Here is a 14,557-nt window from a genome sequence, read left to right as displayed (position 1 = left end):
TTGGTGTGTTTAGATAATAAATGTTTATATTATTTGCTCAAGGTTAGATTTCATGGGAAATCTGTTGCATTGCTTTACAGCACAAATCAAAGAAAATGTTGTTGTTTTCCCATTGCAAAATAAACTGTTAGTAACCTATTACCCTAAACATAAGGTCAAGGGTCTTATGTGTTTATGTAAATGTTATCACAGTTTAAATGAATATCATATTGAGGTTTTTAAAGCATTACACATGTCATATTTAACATGGCAGTTTCATACGGAAGCTAAAATTGGTAAGGATGTTGGAAATGTAATAATTTCAGTTTGTTTCACTCCCTAGAGATGAAAAAAAGAGTTTGTTGTTTTCTCCTCCCACAACCCCTCTGATGCAGGGAGTCCAAGCTGCTGGCTTTCAATTTAAGAAAAAAAAAAAAAAAAAAAAAAAACTTAGTCTGAGCGCTTTAATTAGTTAAATAAACCAAAGCAGTGTTATACCTGTGAGCTCAGCCAAGGCTTTCCTTCAACTGTGTTTGTGCGGAAGGAAGCATGCCCTGTCTGTGCAGAAGGTGGAAACAGAGTTCCAGGCCTGGGCCTCGTCATGGCCGGGCGCTGGGGGTGGCTGAGGGCTACAGGAGCTTTGAGACTGAGGGCTTTGGGTCTGAAAATGTCCCCAGAGTCTGCCATTACTGAGTGACAACTGTTTCAGCCTGAGCTGTGGTCTGGGCAAGGCCAGGCTGCATTAGGACAGGCCCCGGGGCTGTTCATTGTCAGGGGGATGGGTCACAGACGTCTGTGTGTGTTTGTGTGCGCATGTACATTTGTGTGTTTATATGTGGTTCGGAAAAGGTAGTAGATTGGGGTAGAGAGTTCTGTATTCCTGCCACGCTGTTTGGCAGCCGCTAACTCCCAACCGCCCCAACTTAACCTCGACACACACACACACACACACACACACACACACACACACACACACACACACACACACTTGAGCGATTTGGATGGATCATACCTTGATATGTTTGTACATACACATGTGTATGTATACATGCATCCATTGGCATGTGTATACCTTTGTATATTTATGTGTGCTCATCAGCATAAATGCACACAGTTGTCTGTTTATGTGTGCATTTTAGTTCTGGGAGAGAGTTTGGAATATCTCAGCCCAGATTAGGGAATGCTGTGGAGACCACTGCTGTGTTTTTCAAAACCATGATTACTTCCTGTCCTGCCTCCGCCGCAAGTCAAAACTTACCTCCTCACTCTCTGAGAGAACTGTGTGTGCAGATCCATTTATGTGTACGTGTGTGCACCCATGCATGCACATCTGTGTTGCCTCTCAGTGTATAAAGAGAAACACAACCTTGCCTTCTCATCGTTGTACAGGGCTTCCCCTCTTTCACATGTGATTATGGAAAATCCCACAGCCTCTCACACCAGCGACAAAACACAGAGCTCCGTCTGAATTGTACAGCGTTTGCGTAATTCGGCAGAAGACGAGGAAATGTACCCACGCGAGTGAACTTGATTTGACAGTCAGCCAAAGTCCCTCACCAAACACAAGGCCCACTGGTTTTATTCTGGACAATATGCCCTTCACTGTATTTAATATAATTTAAGCGTATGGACAGAGAATCCCTACATGCTGTTTGTCAACAATGCAAGGCCATGCAGTTATTCTTTTTATTCTATTCATAGAGTGTGGTTGGTTCGTTATGCATAAATACAGCATGTTTTACATGGAGATCCATCTTGTCATGTGGCTGAGTAAATCAAAGGCGGGCTGGGACAGCTGAGTCGAGGGCGTCTCAGCCATTTAAATGTATAGAATATAGAAAACCTTCATCAGACATGGGCCAGTGCCCCCAAAAGAGATTGGCCTTTTGGATGGCCCCTCGTATAATCACCTGAGCATTGCATTGGCATATAGGGATAGGACATGCTGACCTAGACTCAGCCACTTTTCAGCGTTCCACAGCCTCATAAATGTCAGAGCTAAACTTAATGAAGATAGGTCGAGTGGCTTTGAGAACTGTCTTCCTCACATTAGCTTTAGCAAAATGCTCCGCCCTATAGGCAGAGGAGAGGGGAGGCACTTTGACCTTGAATGATGCTCTGATATCCTCTTGCTAACAGACTAACTGTGGATGAGATGGAAAATGTTACAATTCTGTCATAATCGATAATGAGGTCATGTGCAAAGGTGTGTTGATCTTTTGATATCATTGAATTAACAATGCTATTTTATTTAACAACACATCAGTCTTAAAGGACTAGTGTACAGTATTGAGTAGCATCTAGCAGTGTAGTTTCCATTGCAACTCACTCGCTTCACCCTACCTTTCTAAGCACAATGGAGAATCTGCGGTGGCTGCAAAAATGGAAACCGCCCTATCTGAAGTGTTTTTTTTGTCCATTCTGGGCTACTGTAGAAACATGGCAGTTAAATGCAAATGACTCAAAGGAAGGCAACCCGTGGAGTCAGAAAATTATTTTCAGCTGATTATAAACTAATGAAAACATACCTATGAATGTTATATTTAATTTCTGCCAGTAGATCCTCCTAAATGTTACACGCTAGACCTCAATATCCCCACAATACTTACAATATCATGGAAGCATCTCTTTCAGAACTAGTATGCTCGCACACATGCATGTGTTTAGGTCAATGTACATTAAATGCAGTTTTGGCTTGAATATGAAACCCAAGGCATTCCTGCTAACAAGGAAACAATTTTAAACTCTGTTCTAAAAGTTTCCAGTCTGTTGAGCCAGTATCAAGCCACACTGGTTCATTTAAGTGGTTGCATTTTTGCAACATATCACATTGTGAAACATGGACATTCAATCCAGTTTATTATGCATGAGATGCACCATCCTTTTCTGTTTTATCTAGCCTCTTATCATGTATCATGAAAGCCAGTGTTAAATTTACACTATTTTATACAGAGGATGACTTAAGCCGGTTATTCTGCTCTAAAAGACAGAAGCATTGTTGAAAGTATAGACGAGGAAAGCAAGAGGAAAGTGCAAAACTAACAGAGTGAAGAAAGTCTACTGACTGTAAAGAGAGAGGGTGAGATGCATATGATCTCCTTGGTGTCTTAGTTCTACATTTGCATAGAAATACTGTATGTAGAATTTTTCGGTGCATGATTCTTGGCAGTAAATAGCAGATGAAACCTTGTAATAGACAGTTGAGATCGCTCCTTCTCTACGCCTCTCTGGTCTCTGGTTTGTTTCAGACAATGGATATGAGCAGACTAACTTCCCAACCTTTTTCTCATGGAAATACCATATGCAGGCCTCAACCATGAGCTCATTCTCACAGGCCTCGCCAAGTCAGGCTCAAACGTCTCAGCCTACACACACAAGCTGTCACTCCCACACAGCCAGTCACAGTGCACACCAACATACTGACGGGTCTGTCATAATTTTGTGTTGGCCACTTTCTCTCTGCCTGTCCCTTTTATAAACCATCTATCATATTGTATGATAGATTTTCTTTCTCATAGCAGTTTCTGCTTAATGTTGTTATCCAAATTCCCACTGACACTTATCTTGTATTCTTTTTGTTTTCTGTATTTTGTTTACATTGATATATTTTATGATATCCTGTTTTCTTGTGTGAATTTTCTTGTTCCAGCTTCTCTATTGTTAGCATTTTCTCATTTCTTTAGTTTTATTTCTGTCTTTAAAAACCGAATACCATTGGGTTTTGAACTGTTGGTCGGACATAACAAGCATTTTGGTCTGTGAAGATGCAATGGTTATTTTCCACCATGTTACATGCTGAAAAAATATTGAAGAGGTTAGTTGTTAGTCATTATGGTATGATATGATATGGTATTGTGATGTGTTGGTGTAGGCCGGTGCATCTGTACAGTGCTGTGGGTGTGTTCAATCCCAGGCTAGTTGGCCTGACAGTGAGCTGTGTGATGATGTCCAGAGGCTGCTCGGCCGGCGTCTGCTCTGACATTTATGGTCCTATACCTCTTCATTAACACCACCTAACCAGCCTACCGGCCCGCCCGGCCCGGCCCTCCTCTGATTCTGTGTGTGGTTGTGGAGGATAAATTGGTGTGTGTGTCGGACAGTGAGGAAGTATGTGTGATGTGTGCATGAACATAAATGGAAGCATTTTTCCCATGCTATATTGGCTTTTGTATTTGTCTCTTCATTTCCTTTTTTTGAGACAGTCATCTAGGATAGTTGAGCATTATGATATCATAAGATATATGATACAATACGATATTGGGTAAGGTTGTGAGATAATAGAAACCAGATTTTTATTTTACAGTTTCTGAGCTATTTATCTCTTTAATATCATTATCTATTAACAGGGTTTTCAATCAATGTGATACTGTTATACAACTTCAATTTGCTTTTCAAATTCTGAGGCACAACAGTGAAAGAATAACCTCCCTTTTTTTCCTTTACCATCTCTTCCCCTCTCTCTTTTTTTCTCTCAGGCTGTGGAGTCTCAAATTAGGAGTTTTGGACAGACCCCCTGCCAGTTGCTCATTGAGCCACACCCACCCCGAAGCTCGGCCATGCAAGTGGTGAGTGATGCACACACGTACATGTAAACAGATCATCTCAAAAACACACACAAACCACTATACCAGTAATCCTTCACTCTGAAAATACTATGATATAATATGGGTCAGTAGCCAACTGAGCTACAGTATCAACCATTCTTCTGTCTCTTTAATGGTGTCTCTGACTTCTGGTGTGCACTGATACTAGCGCTCTGCTTTGCTTCATATAACTCTTCTTTTTAATTTTTGACTCACTCTTTTCATCCTCCATTTACCTCCTGTCTTCTCTTTATCCATCTACAACTGTGGGAAAATAAAGTCTTGGGTTTGAAAGCATCTCCTCTCTCATCATTAGAGAGGTGTGTGTGAAAGGGAAAGATCACAAGCATTTGTGTGCATGTGTGTTTAGTAAGAGGTATGCTGGGGAAAGGCACAGCTTTGTGCTGGAAACCTGGGTCTGAGCCAGATTTTCTACCTGAGCTGGAAGCAGAGGAACTCAGCAAAGGAGAGCAATGAACAGCAGTCCTGAAGTGACGGCTTTTTAAGGGCCAAGGAGTGCAGTCAGTGTGCCTGCTTGTGATGGACCAAGGCCCCATGAGTCCCTATTAGTGTGGTGTCCCTGTGGCGCTGACAGCTGGCTGTAGACCACCACCCAGCGCACACATGCACACACAGACACAAACTCAGCCTTTGAATCTGCCTCCCTTACAGGCAAATTCCTATTAAATGTTTTTTATTTTTACTCAGCCATATATAGTTTTCAAACATAATATTCAGACACCATTATTCAAACACATTTCTAACCCTCTGCACCCCTCCATATTCCTTCCGAACATCCTGTTCTCTTTGCTTTTTTACGTGTTCTTGCTCTCTACTTTCTCTCCATCCGCCCTCATGTGAGTGTGTTGTCAGAGTGTCGGCATCTGCCCATGCCGGTGGTAATGATACTGTCAGTGCGTCTGGTTAGCTGTCAGACACACCGGATTTACTCAGGTCTATTCCTGATGTTAACACTGATGTTCCTCTTCTTTACACGCAAGGAGGAAAATGGCTCTGTGTTACAGCTGCTTAGTACAGACACTCTGTATAAGCTCCTGTCTAACCAGGAATACAGTCTGATAGTTCAATGGAATCACTTTTTTGTTATGACTGCATAGATATCTTTTTATTTTTTCTTAGTAACAAGTTTAATCTAATGCAATTTAGGTTCATTTGTATTTTCTACTTCTTGTGAACATCAGTAAAAAGAAAACCTTTTTCTGATTGATCATTTATCAAGAATTTGCTCCTTTTCTTTTTGATATCATTGTAAGTTACATATTTTTGGTGCTTGGATTTTTGATAAGACAAAACAGATGATCTGGGGTAACATTTCATAGAATAAACAATCAATTGATCATGAAAGATAATTGATAATAAATATAAATGTTAGTTGCAGTCCCACTCAGAAAAATGACATGGATTTCATATAATGTAAAACATTTCACATGCTGTATATATGTAGATATAATGTATATGTCTGAAGCCAGTCTTAATTCCATGTAAGCCCCATGTACCAAGGCTGAGTCCTAGCTGCAGCAGCCATGGGTTCGAGTCCAACCTGTGGTCCTTTGCTGCATCTCATCCTCTCTCTCTCTCTCTCTCTCTCTCTCTCTCTCTCTCTCTCTCTCTCTCTCTCTCTCTCTCTCTCTCTCCCTTTCTCCCTTTCTCTCTCTCTCCCCTTTCCTGGCTACCTTGAGCTATCCTGTCAAAATGAGGCAAAAAGAAAACGGAATCTATGAATATTTTTGATTTCAAAGCAGCTGGACACAAGATGATTTCTACTTCACAGAAAAGTACATTCTCAGTATTTTTACTCTGGAGGCTTCAAGTTGAATGTTGGACAACGATTGGCTTCCAAACTGGTTAAGATGTCATAAAATCATTCTTGTAGGTACACGTTGAACTCAGATTTAAGATGAGCGTAGACAAACTTTCCTCTTTCAGCAGATGAATTTGAAAACAGGCTTCTAGTGTCGAAATCTGCACGTACATTGTTCTGCATACATCTTTGAGTGAATGGGGACTTTTAACAGAATGTCTTGCCTAAAATTCTGATTATGCTTTTCCTCTTTGAGATTCTTTCCATTCCTAGTTTTCCTGCATCTCTTTTCCGTACTTTTATCTAACTTTTACCTAACTCTTATTCTTACCTGTACTGCTTAATTGCTGCTATCCTGCTCAAGCTTCCTAACTTTCTCTCTGTCCTTCTTTTCCCCCCCTCTCCCTCTGTTTTTGTCCTCGCTAACACCGGCCGTGGCTGCTTCACTTGTTTTTTTGTTTCACTCTTCGTCTGCCACTCCATATCTTGGCTCTTTTCCCTCTCTTCGCTGCATCGCGTTGTCCATCCTGGGGGCCTGAACAGTATCTTCTCCTGCAGACCCCAATGATGTTCACGGAGCAGATGCAGCAGGATGTTATCATGGTGCTGAAGTTCCCATCCAACTCTCCTGTGACCCACGTGGCGGCCAACACCCAACCGGGTCTAACATCTGCTGCCATCATCACCGTCACAGCAAATCGCCTCTTTGCTGTCAACAAGTGGCACGGTTTGACAGGTGAGAGATTTGTGTTCCATGCACTCCTATGTTTGTGTGTGAATTCACATCATTGTCTTTGTGCTATCTAAAAGGTGTGTTTAATTGAAAGAATTTGTTCTGCGATTTCATGCTACTGTAATTTTCGCATCAGATTTACCTCAAGGGTATTTTAAGCAGGTAAAGACAATCATTTGCTTCCACAGAATCATTTTCATATGTCCTCGGTTCATTTCTCTCTGAGTGTCTAATTTATCTGAGCCAAGAATTGACCCGTCTCGTCTCTGTAGGATGGACGTTGATTTGGGAGACAGTTGACTGTGTCTACTGGATAGCAGTATCAAATGTGACACATGCAGCAGCCAGCATTAGGTCTCACGTCCACCTCCATACATCAGCCTCTCACTTCGCAAAACCTTATTTACTCAACATCCATCCTGCCCCTGGAAGAAACATTAAATTTGATATCTCGGAATTTATGAGGATGAAGACTGATTGGTTTTCAGTAGAACACAACCTCATCCATGCGGACCACAGACCAGACTGATTAACCTAATTGGTTTAGTGAGCTGGTATAATAAACAAGATGTGTGCTGTTCAGAAGTAGATCATTAATTGCATGGATTTACTGTAGACTCCATGTGGCTTCTAGAGCAGTTAAAAAATAAAAACATGAAAAATCTTTTCAACAAGATGCAGGCAGCTAATGAACAATGCACATAGTTAATCAGCACCTCGGTCTAAGTCAGCCTTTCAAATTTTAGATTGGATTCCTTTTTTTAATATCTTTGTAAATTGAATATTATTTGGTTTTGCACTGTTGATTTGACAACATGAGCAATGCGAAGAGACTAAAAAGTTAATCACAAAAATAATTGTCAGATGAATCCTTAATGAGTATAGTGGTTAGTTGCAGTCCTACTCAGATGAGTCACATAGATTAAAAAGAGTGCAAAATATTTGCTACTGTGAGGATTTAATACTTTTCTATGTGTGATACAATTGTATCAATATCTCTGGGTTTTTCAGATAACAAGCAATTTGAAGATGTCAGCTTAGGCTCTGGGAGATTGTGATTGTGACATATTTCAGATCTTTTATAGTCTCATAATAAACATAATAATAATTGATTGATAATTAAAATTGCTGATGGGAGTTGCAGCCCTATATCAAACTATGTGAGCAGCATGCAATCATTGGCAAAATATCTTCTATGTATGTATGCATTTATGTCGTGCTTTTACACTTAGGAATATAGTCTTTTAGTACTGTTTTGAATCAGTTTATGAAAATATGACAGCTGTTTCTAGCTAAAGTGACTTGGTTGAGCAAAAGCAGTGCATTCTGTAGCATACAGTCAGCATAAAGAATCATATTCTCTATGGCCTTGCTAGCTTTTTGACATAAATGATGTCTAATTTGCAGGAGAACTCTTGGGCCAGCAGGTGACACTGTGACTTTATGGTTATAATTTTGTGCTTTAATGAACTGAAAGCCAGCATCTACTTCACAAGGCCACATGATTACAATATTAATCCAATCTGTCTTCTTCTCTGTCAGGTCATCAGAGCTCAACGGTGCAGGACCAGCAGTACCAACTTCCTGTGGAAATTGACCCACTGATAGGTATGCTGTCATTCATGACTGTAAAAGAGTCCACACACATGCGTATTCTTTACATAGTGTGAGCTCATATATGCATGAAATGATTTTTTTCCTGTGTGGATTTGTGTATGAATCGTGTTGGCATCTTGGTGACTCATGGCAGTCTGTAGCGCCGTGTCCCTGGACAGTAGATTAGAGTTGTTTCTCAGCCTCTGCCCCAGTTCACTCCTCATGATATAGGCCCTGCTCTCACACTAAACCATTTGCATGCAAATTGGAATGCAATGAGCTGTGGCCTAGGCCGGCATTTCATCATCAACTCCCCCTCTTTCTCCCTCCCCATCGTCCCTTCCCTCCCTCCCCTTCTGCATCCTCTTTGGTTTAATTTGAGCGGAGGGAAAGGACGCGTGTCAATGGAAATGAATATGAATGTGGTAATAATGTGTGATTGAGAATGCACTACGGACGGCTGTCAGGACAATATGGGCGCCTCTCATCCTTCACGACTTGTTGATGAGCAGGAGAAGAGTGCCGAGCTACAGTGATGTATGGGATGCACTGGTGGAGCAGGGAGAGAAGAGCCACTTCTATCTGCTCCCGCCTTCGCCTCCGTCGCTTCCCTGCAGCCTCTCACAATCTCACGCACATCTGCAAGGGGGGCTGTTCTTTCTCTGTGAATGTTGTGGTCACTCTCAGTCTCACCAGACCATTTCCACACGTTTTATTTTTTTACTTGACTCCTGAAAATAACCAGAGTTTAGTCTCACATATTCATCTTTATCTGCACGTACAGTATTCCCTTTTGTTCAGGCAGAATCAGTATTTATACATTCAGTGCATATTTTTATGAGAGCTTTATAGTGGGTGGGTGTTATTTGTCACTGGAAGCACACTTTTCAGGCTAATTTTATCCTTTTAAATCTTTAATATTTGTGTTTTATTTTATCACATAAGCATAAATGTACTAAATAATATATTTTTGTGTTTAGGGGTGTGTGCGTGTGTGTGTGTTTCGGGGGGGGTAGAGGGGATTTTTGTGCTTGTCAGTAATATATTTACACTGTTTGCATTCCAGGAGGAGTCTGAGCTAAACACAGTAAATTGAGGATGAGTGTTGAGCCAACTGTGGCTTTGGGAAATGTTAAAAATGGGTTGAAATATTACTTGTAGCAGGTATACTGGACTTTATCAGTTTCCATGCGGGACAATCTTCTCCGACACCTGTTCTCCAGTGCGTGCGACCCCACCAAATAAGAAATACTTCACAATGGACATATCTCTCTAGAAAAGAAAAAAGAAACCACTTATGGAAGAGAGAATGTCAATAAATTTTCTCTCTAACCAATCATTGGCTAAATTACACAACTAAGATGAATCTGCAGTGTGTGTTGTGACTTGAGTGGCGTGCATATTTTGTGAAAACTGTCATTACTCAGACTAGACTCTTAGACTCTCACGGAAAATGTGAAGTCCTGTAAACTTAACCTCCGGGATGTTTTATGTATTCTCTCACAAATCTTCTTTGCACGGTGGACTGAAACTTAAATGGAGGTGCATTAGAGTTTGAGCTCTGAAAATAGATATATGTAAATGGATTTAATATTTCTGTCTACATCTGTACATTTCCAACCTGTCATTTTTTTTATATGCTCATTACATTTTTATTCCTCTCCTCTCCAGCCAGTAACGTGGGCAGTCATCGTCGTCAGATCTCAGACCTGCTGGATCAAAGCATTCAGATCAGCTCGCAGTGTTTCGTCATCACAGCCGACAACCGCTTCATCCTGCTGTGTGGCTTTTGGGACAAGAGCTTCCGGGTTTACTCCACGGACTCAGGTATTGTATAATCATAGCACGCTTTCTCCCCCCTTAGGCTGCATTTGATCAGGAAAAAGCTGTTCTGTGTCAACTTTAGGAACACAGTATTTAAGATAAACCACATCATATCTTCACAATTTTGTCCCATACACACATTAACCTAGACCTAGATTTACATGCTGTAAATGTGGGACTTCATATTTTGTCAAAATAAGGCAACCATTTAGTTAACCATATCTTCCTATATAATTTGGGTAAACCATGTTTGGAGTCTTAACATGCACATTTGCTCTGCCACTAAACTCTTGGCATCAGATCACTCTCACCCGACAAAGACCTAAATGCAATCGTTGAACACTTGTAATTTAAATACTACATTTGACACACATGTTCAGCTTGTAAAGTGCAAACACACTACACTTTTCAGTTGGAGCAATTTTATACATTTTTAGACAAATTTCTAACTCGCTGTATGTCTGTGCACATAATGGCACCAACTTCATGAACCATATCAGGAAATGCTTTTGTAAAATTAAATTTACCCACTAATATCAAAATGTAATGGGCACATTGCCATTACATTTACTGAACATATACATATCACCCTGATGATGAACTCTTTATTAGACACTATAACATGATCTTCCCTCTTTTTACGAGTCAAAATGTCTACTCTGAACATAAGTCTCATAAGCAAATAAGCAGATTAAATTTGATGAACACATTCATGCTATTAAAGAGATAATGTTAATAAACCCAATGGCCTTTCCTCTAGCTCCATCCTCAGGACAAACTTTTTTTTTTTTAGTCCAACTGCTAGTGAGGCTCTAAGAAAAACATACTGATGAAAAAAAATCATCAGTATGTTTTTTTATTTTGTATAAAAAAAAGAATTTTGTATTGTGGCGTGAAATGAATGTCGTAGTCGCTTGTAGCCTTTAGTCTTTAAACAATACAGTCTCAGCTGTTTGTTATAACACAGATGGAGTGATCTGCTTTTCTGCACTGTGCTGCATTGTATTGTAGTTGTACCAGTGGAATTCTTACAAATTCACAAATACTTGCTACAGTGCTTGGGGCTCTCTTTATTTTCTCTTCTTATTTTTTGCCAGTTCAAGACATGTGTGCTGTCAACAATTCATTTTATACTAATATCCCTAAAGTCAGTTGAACTGAATCATTTGTTTTTGATATTCTTGTAGCACAATAATCTGTTTTCAGGTTTTAACCCATTGTGTCAGGTTGTTTTTAAATTTAGTGCAGTTCTTCTGTATATCTTGAGATTTTGTTTATCTTAATCAATTTTAATCTTAATTTCTCTTTATATATCTTAACTTGAATATACTGTTGACATTGTACATGCCTGAATACCACGGTCTTGCTACTTATACGTGCATGCAATGCAGACATTTTTACACACACACACACACACACACACACACACACACACACACACACACACACACACACACACACACAGATGGCATCAGGTCAGGGGTCCTAAATGAAACTGTCTAAAGCTTCATCTCTGTACCCCGCTCCTCAACTCTTCTCCCCAACCCCATTCAGAATCCTACACACATCTATACAACAGACTCCGATTCAATTTCTGTAGGCCAGGGCCTCCCTGTCTTTAATAGTGGAGGGAGGGTAGGAGGGATGGGAGGACAGAGATAGCTCTATTGTGTGACTGCCACCAGGGTGTGCGACTGGAACGTGAACACAGTTTAATCGTACACGCTCAACAGCTGCCACTGAGGTCCCTAAAGCCCCCAGGTTAAAGAACTGAGGGATTTTATCAATTACAAGACGTGATTGGTACACGTGGACAAAATCACATAGCCTCATGCGCCTGCGTGCACACACATCCAATTTAATTTGTCCGTGTGCATGCAAGTGTGTGTTGAGTGAGTTGCATGGTAGCCATTATTGCTGCAGCCATCATTACTTATTTTCAAAGTTTATAAAGATGTCAAACATTTTACATCTTTCATGTCTCTGTTCTTCTTTGGAAGTTTACTCAGTGACCTGCCCAGTTTCATAACAACTCTCATCTTTTCAGCAAGACATAACTTAATTATCTAATGGACAGTGATTTTGACACCCAGGCAGAAATGTCATGTGTTGCAAACTATCCACTGTTTGACTGCAGAGGTCACACTATGAGGAGCGTAATGAGTATTAGACAGCTAGACAGTGGAGCTGTGGTCTGGAAATCTGACAGCAATTAGCCCTTTTATATATACACATGGAGTGCACTGCATGTGTATAGGCACACATGCACACGTACACACACACACACACACACACACACACACACACACACGCACACAGAGTTGGAACAAATATTTATTCTTGTCTGGGAATTAGTAGACATCTGATCTCGTGTGGATATTGTAGAATTACTAGCCAAGTAGACAGATGATCAACAAACACATGGTGGGACTTCCAAAGAACTACATCTAGCAATAAATTCATACCCTGTTATTAAAGTGCAATATGAAATTGTGTATTACAGCAACATCTTAAATTGATCAAAGGATATAATCTAGTCATAAATGCATCATTCCTTTCTTGTTTATGAATTGTTAATGAATTCTGATTCTTAAGAACGTGTGTGTATTGTGCTTTTGCAGGCAAACTGACTCAGATAGTCTTTGGGCATCGTGACGTGGTTACGTGTCTGGCTCGCTCTGAGTCGTACATCGGAGGAGACTGCTACGTCCTATCAGGCTCCAGAGATGCCACCCTGCTGCTGTGGTACTGGAATGGAAAGAACAACAGCATTGGAGAGAGCCCAGGCAGTAAGTACACAGGCAAACCAGCCCAATGTGTGAACACACACACACACACACACACGGGTATTCTCTGAGTGCTCACTCTCCCAGACAGTTGTGACTGTGTGATTTACGGCCTCCCTCTGTAAAGTAACAACTAGTTTCGTCTGACCAGGCCAGGCCTCCTGCATACAGATTGGATTTCGCAGCACCGTTGCACCAGGAACAGCTTTCGATAATGTGTTTGAGATTGTGTGTGAGTTTCTGAGAGACCAGATATAGTGTGTGTGTGTGTGTTTGTGAGAGAGAGAGAGAGAGAGAGAGAGAGAGAGTCTGTCTTTAATGTGAGTGAAAGTGAGGGCCACTTAGAGACGTTAAATGTGATGTTGGGGGTCGTCGGCCAGCACATGAAAGTTCACCACCATCCGAGGGCCACGGGGTCATGCTAGTCGATAAAAGTGAAAAATGTCATGGGCCTCCCTTACGTTACCATAACATATGGCATTAGCCATGATCAAAGCATCGCACACACATTGCTCAGCCCTTAGCCTGCTCGGTGCTAATTTGGTCAGCTTAGATTGGCGTACATGTTGTTAAGTGATCCATTACAAATGGGCTGAAATTTATGACAAATTGAGATTTGGTTAATAAGCTACATTGGCTTTTGATTTAGGGGACAGAGCATAGATGATTGTTTGTCACTTACCTCATATACACTGATGTGGGATGTTGGAATCAAGAATTTTTTTTTTCTTTTTTCCCGCAAGTTAAATTGTAGGGATTTTCAAACTTTTTTTAAAGACAAAGGATAACTACTTTTGTGAGTCGAAACATATGGATGGACTTCAACCACATTTTCATTCTCTGCTCTCATTTTATGTTTTTCTCTTTGATCGCTTTTTCTTAACAATTTTACTCAACAGAGGACAGAAGTATAACAATATGACAAAAAGTTAGAGCACTTTACAATGATAGATATTCTACATAGATTTTATTATTACTTATAGCTGATTTTACAGCAACACTGGGACTTCTTCGAGATTAATTTTAATCATCCTCAAAGCCTAGAAGTTGTTTACAGAATTTTCATTTCCTTATGGGGTAACAGTGCATGTTGCAAGGTCACATGAGGGTTCATCTGCACGGTGCCTCATGTCTTAAGTATAACAATTTAACTGCATAATATCCAGGACAAATAGACTCTATTTTGATTGATTTATGGAATTATTACATGCCTAAAGGGGTTCTGTGTGTACAC

General features: G+C 40.5%; 1 protein-coding gene across 8 annotated transcripts in view; it reads left to right on the top strand.

Annotated features, from left to right (window-relative positions):
* lrba (LPS responsive beige-like anchor protein) overlaps positions 1-14,557 on the top strand; it is a 185,419-nt gene that overhangs the window by 161,218 nt on the left and 9,644 nt on the right. For 5 of the 8 annotated variants that reach the window (XM_051384753.1, XM_051384755.1, XM_051384754.1 and 2 more), the window contains 5 exons: positions 4,455-4,544; positions 6,928-7,120; positions 8,660-8,725; positions 10,385-10,540; positions 13,159-13,326. In XM_051384753.1, the coding sequence (XP_051240713.1) occupies positions 4,455-4,544; positions 6,928-7,120; positions 8,660-8,725; positions 10,385-10,540; positions 13,159-13,326 (673 nt within the window). The remainder of the gene's footprint in view (positions 1-4,454; positions 4,545-6,927; positions 7,121-8,659; positions 8,726-10,384; positions 10,541-13,158; positions 13,327-14,557) is intronic. The other 3 variants (XM_051384759.1, XM_051384758.1, XM_051384757.1) reach the window with 1 other exon arrangement.

The sequence above is a fragment of the Dicentrarchus labrax genome, unplaced genomic scaffold, assembly GCF_905237075.1.
Source record: "Dicentrarchus labrax unplaced genomic scaffold, dlabrax2021, whole genome shotgun sequence".
NCBI classification, from domain to species: Eukaryota; Metazoa; Chordata; class Actinopteri; family Moronidae; genus Dicentrarchus; species Dicentrarchus labrax.
Note: the sequence above shows the minus strand (reverse complement) of the source record. Positions and strands in the feature narration are given on the sequence as shown.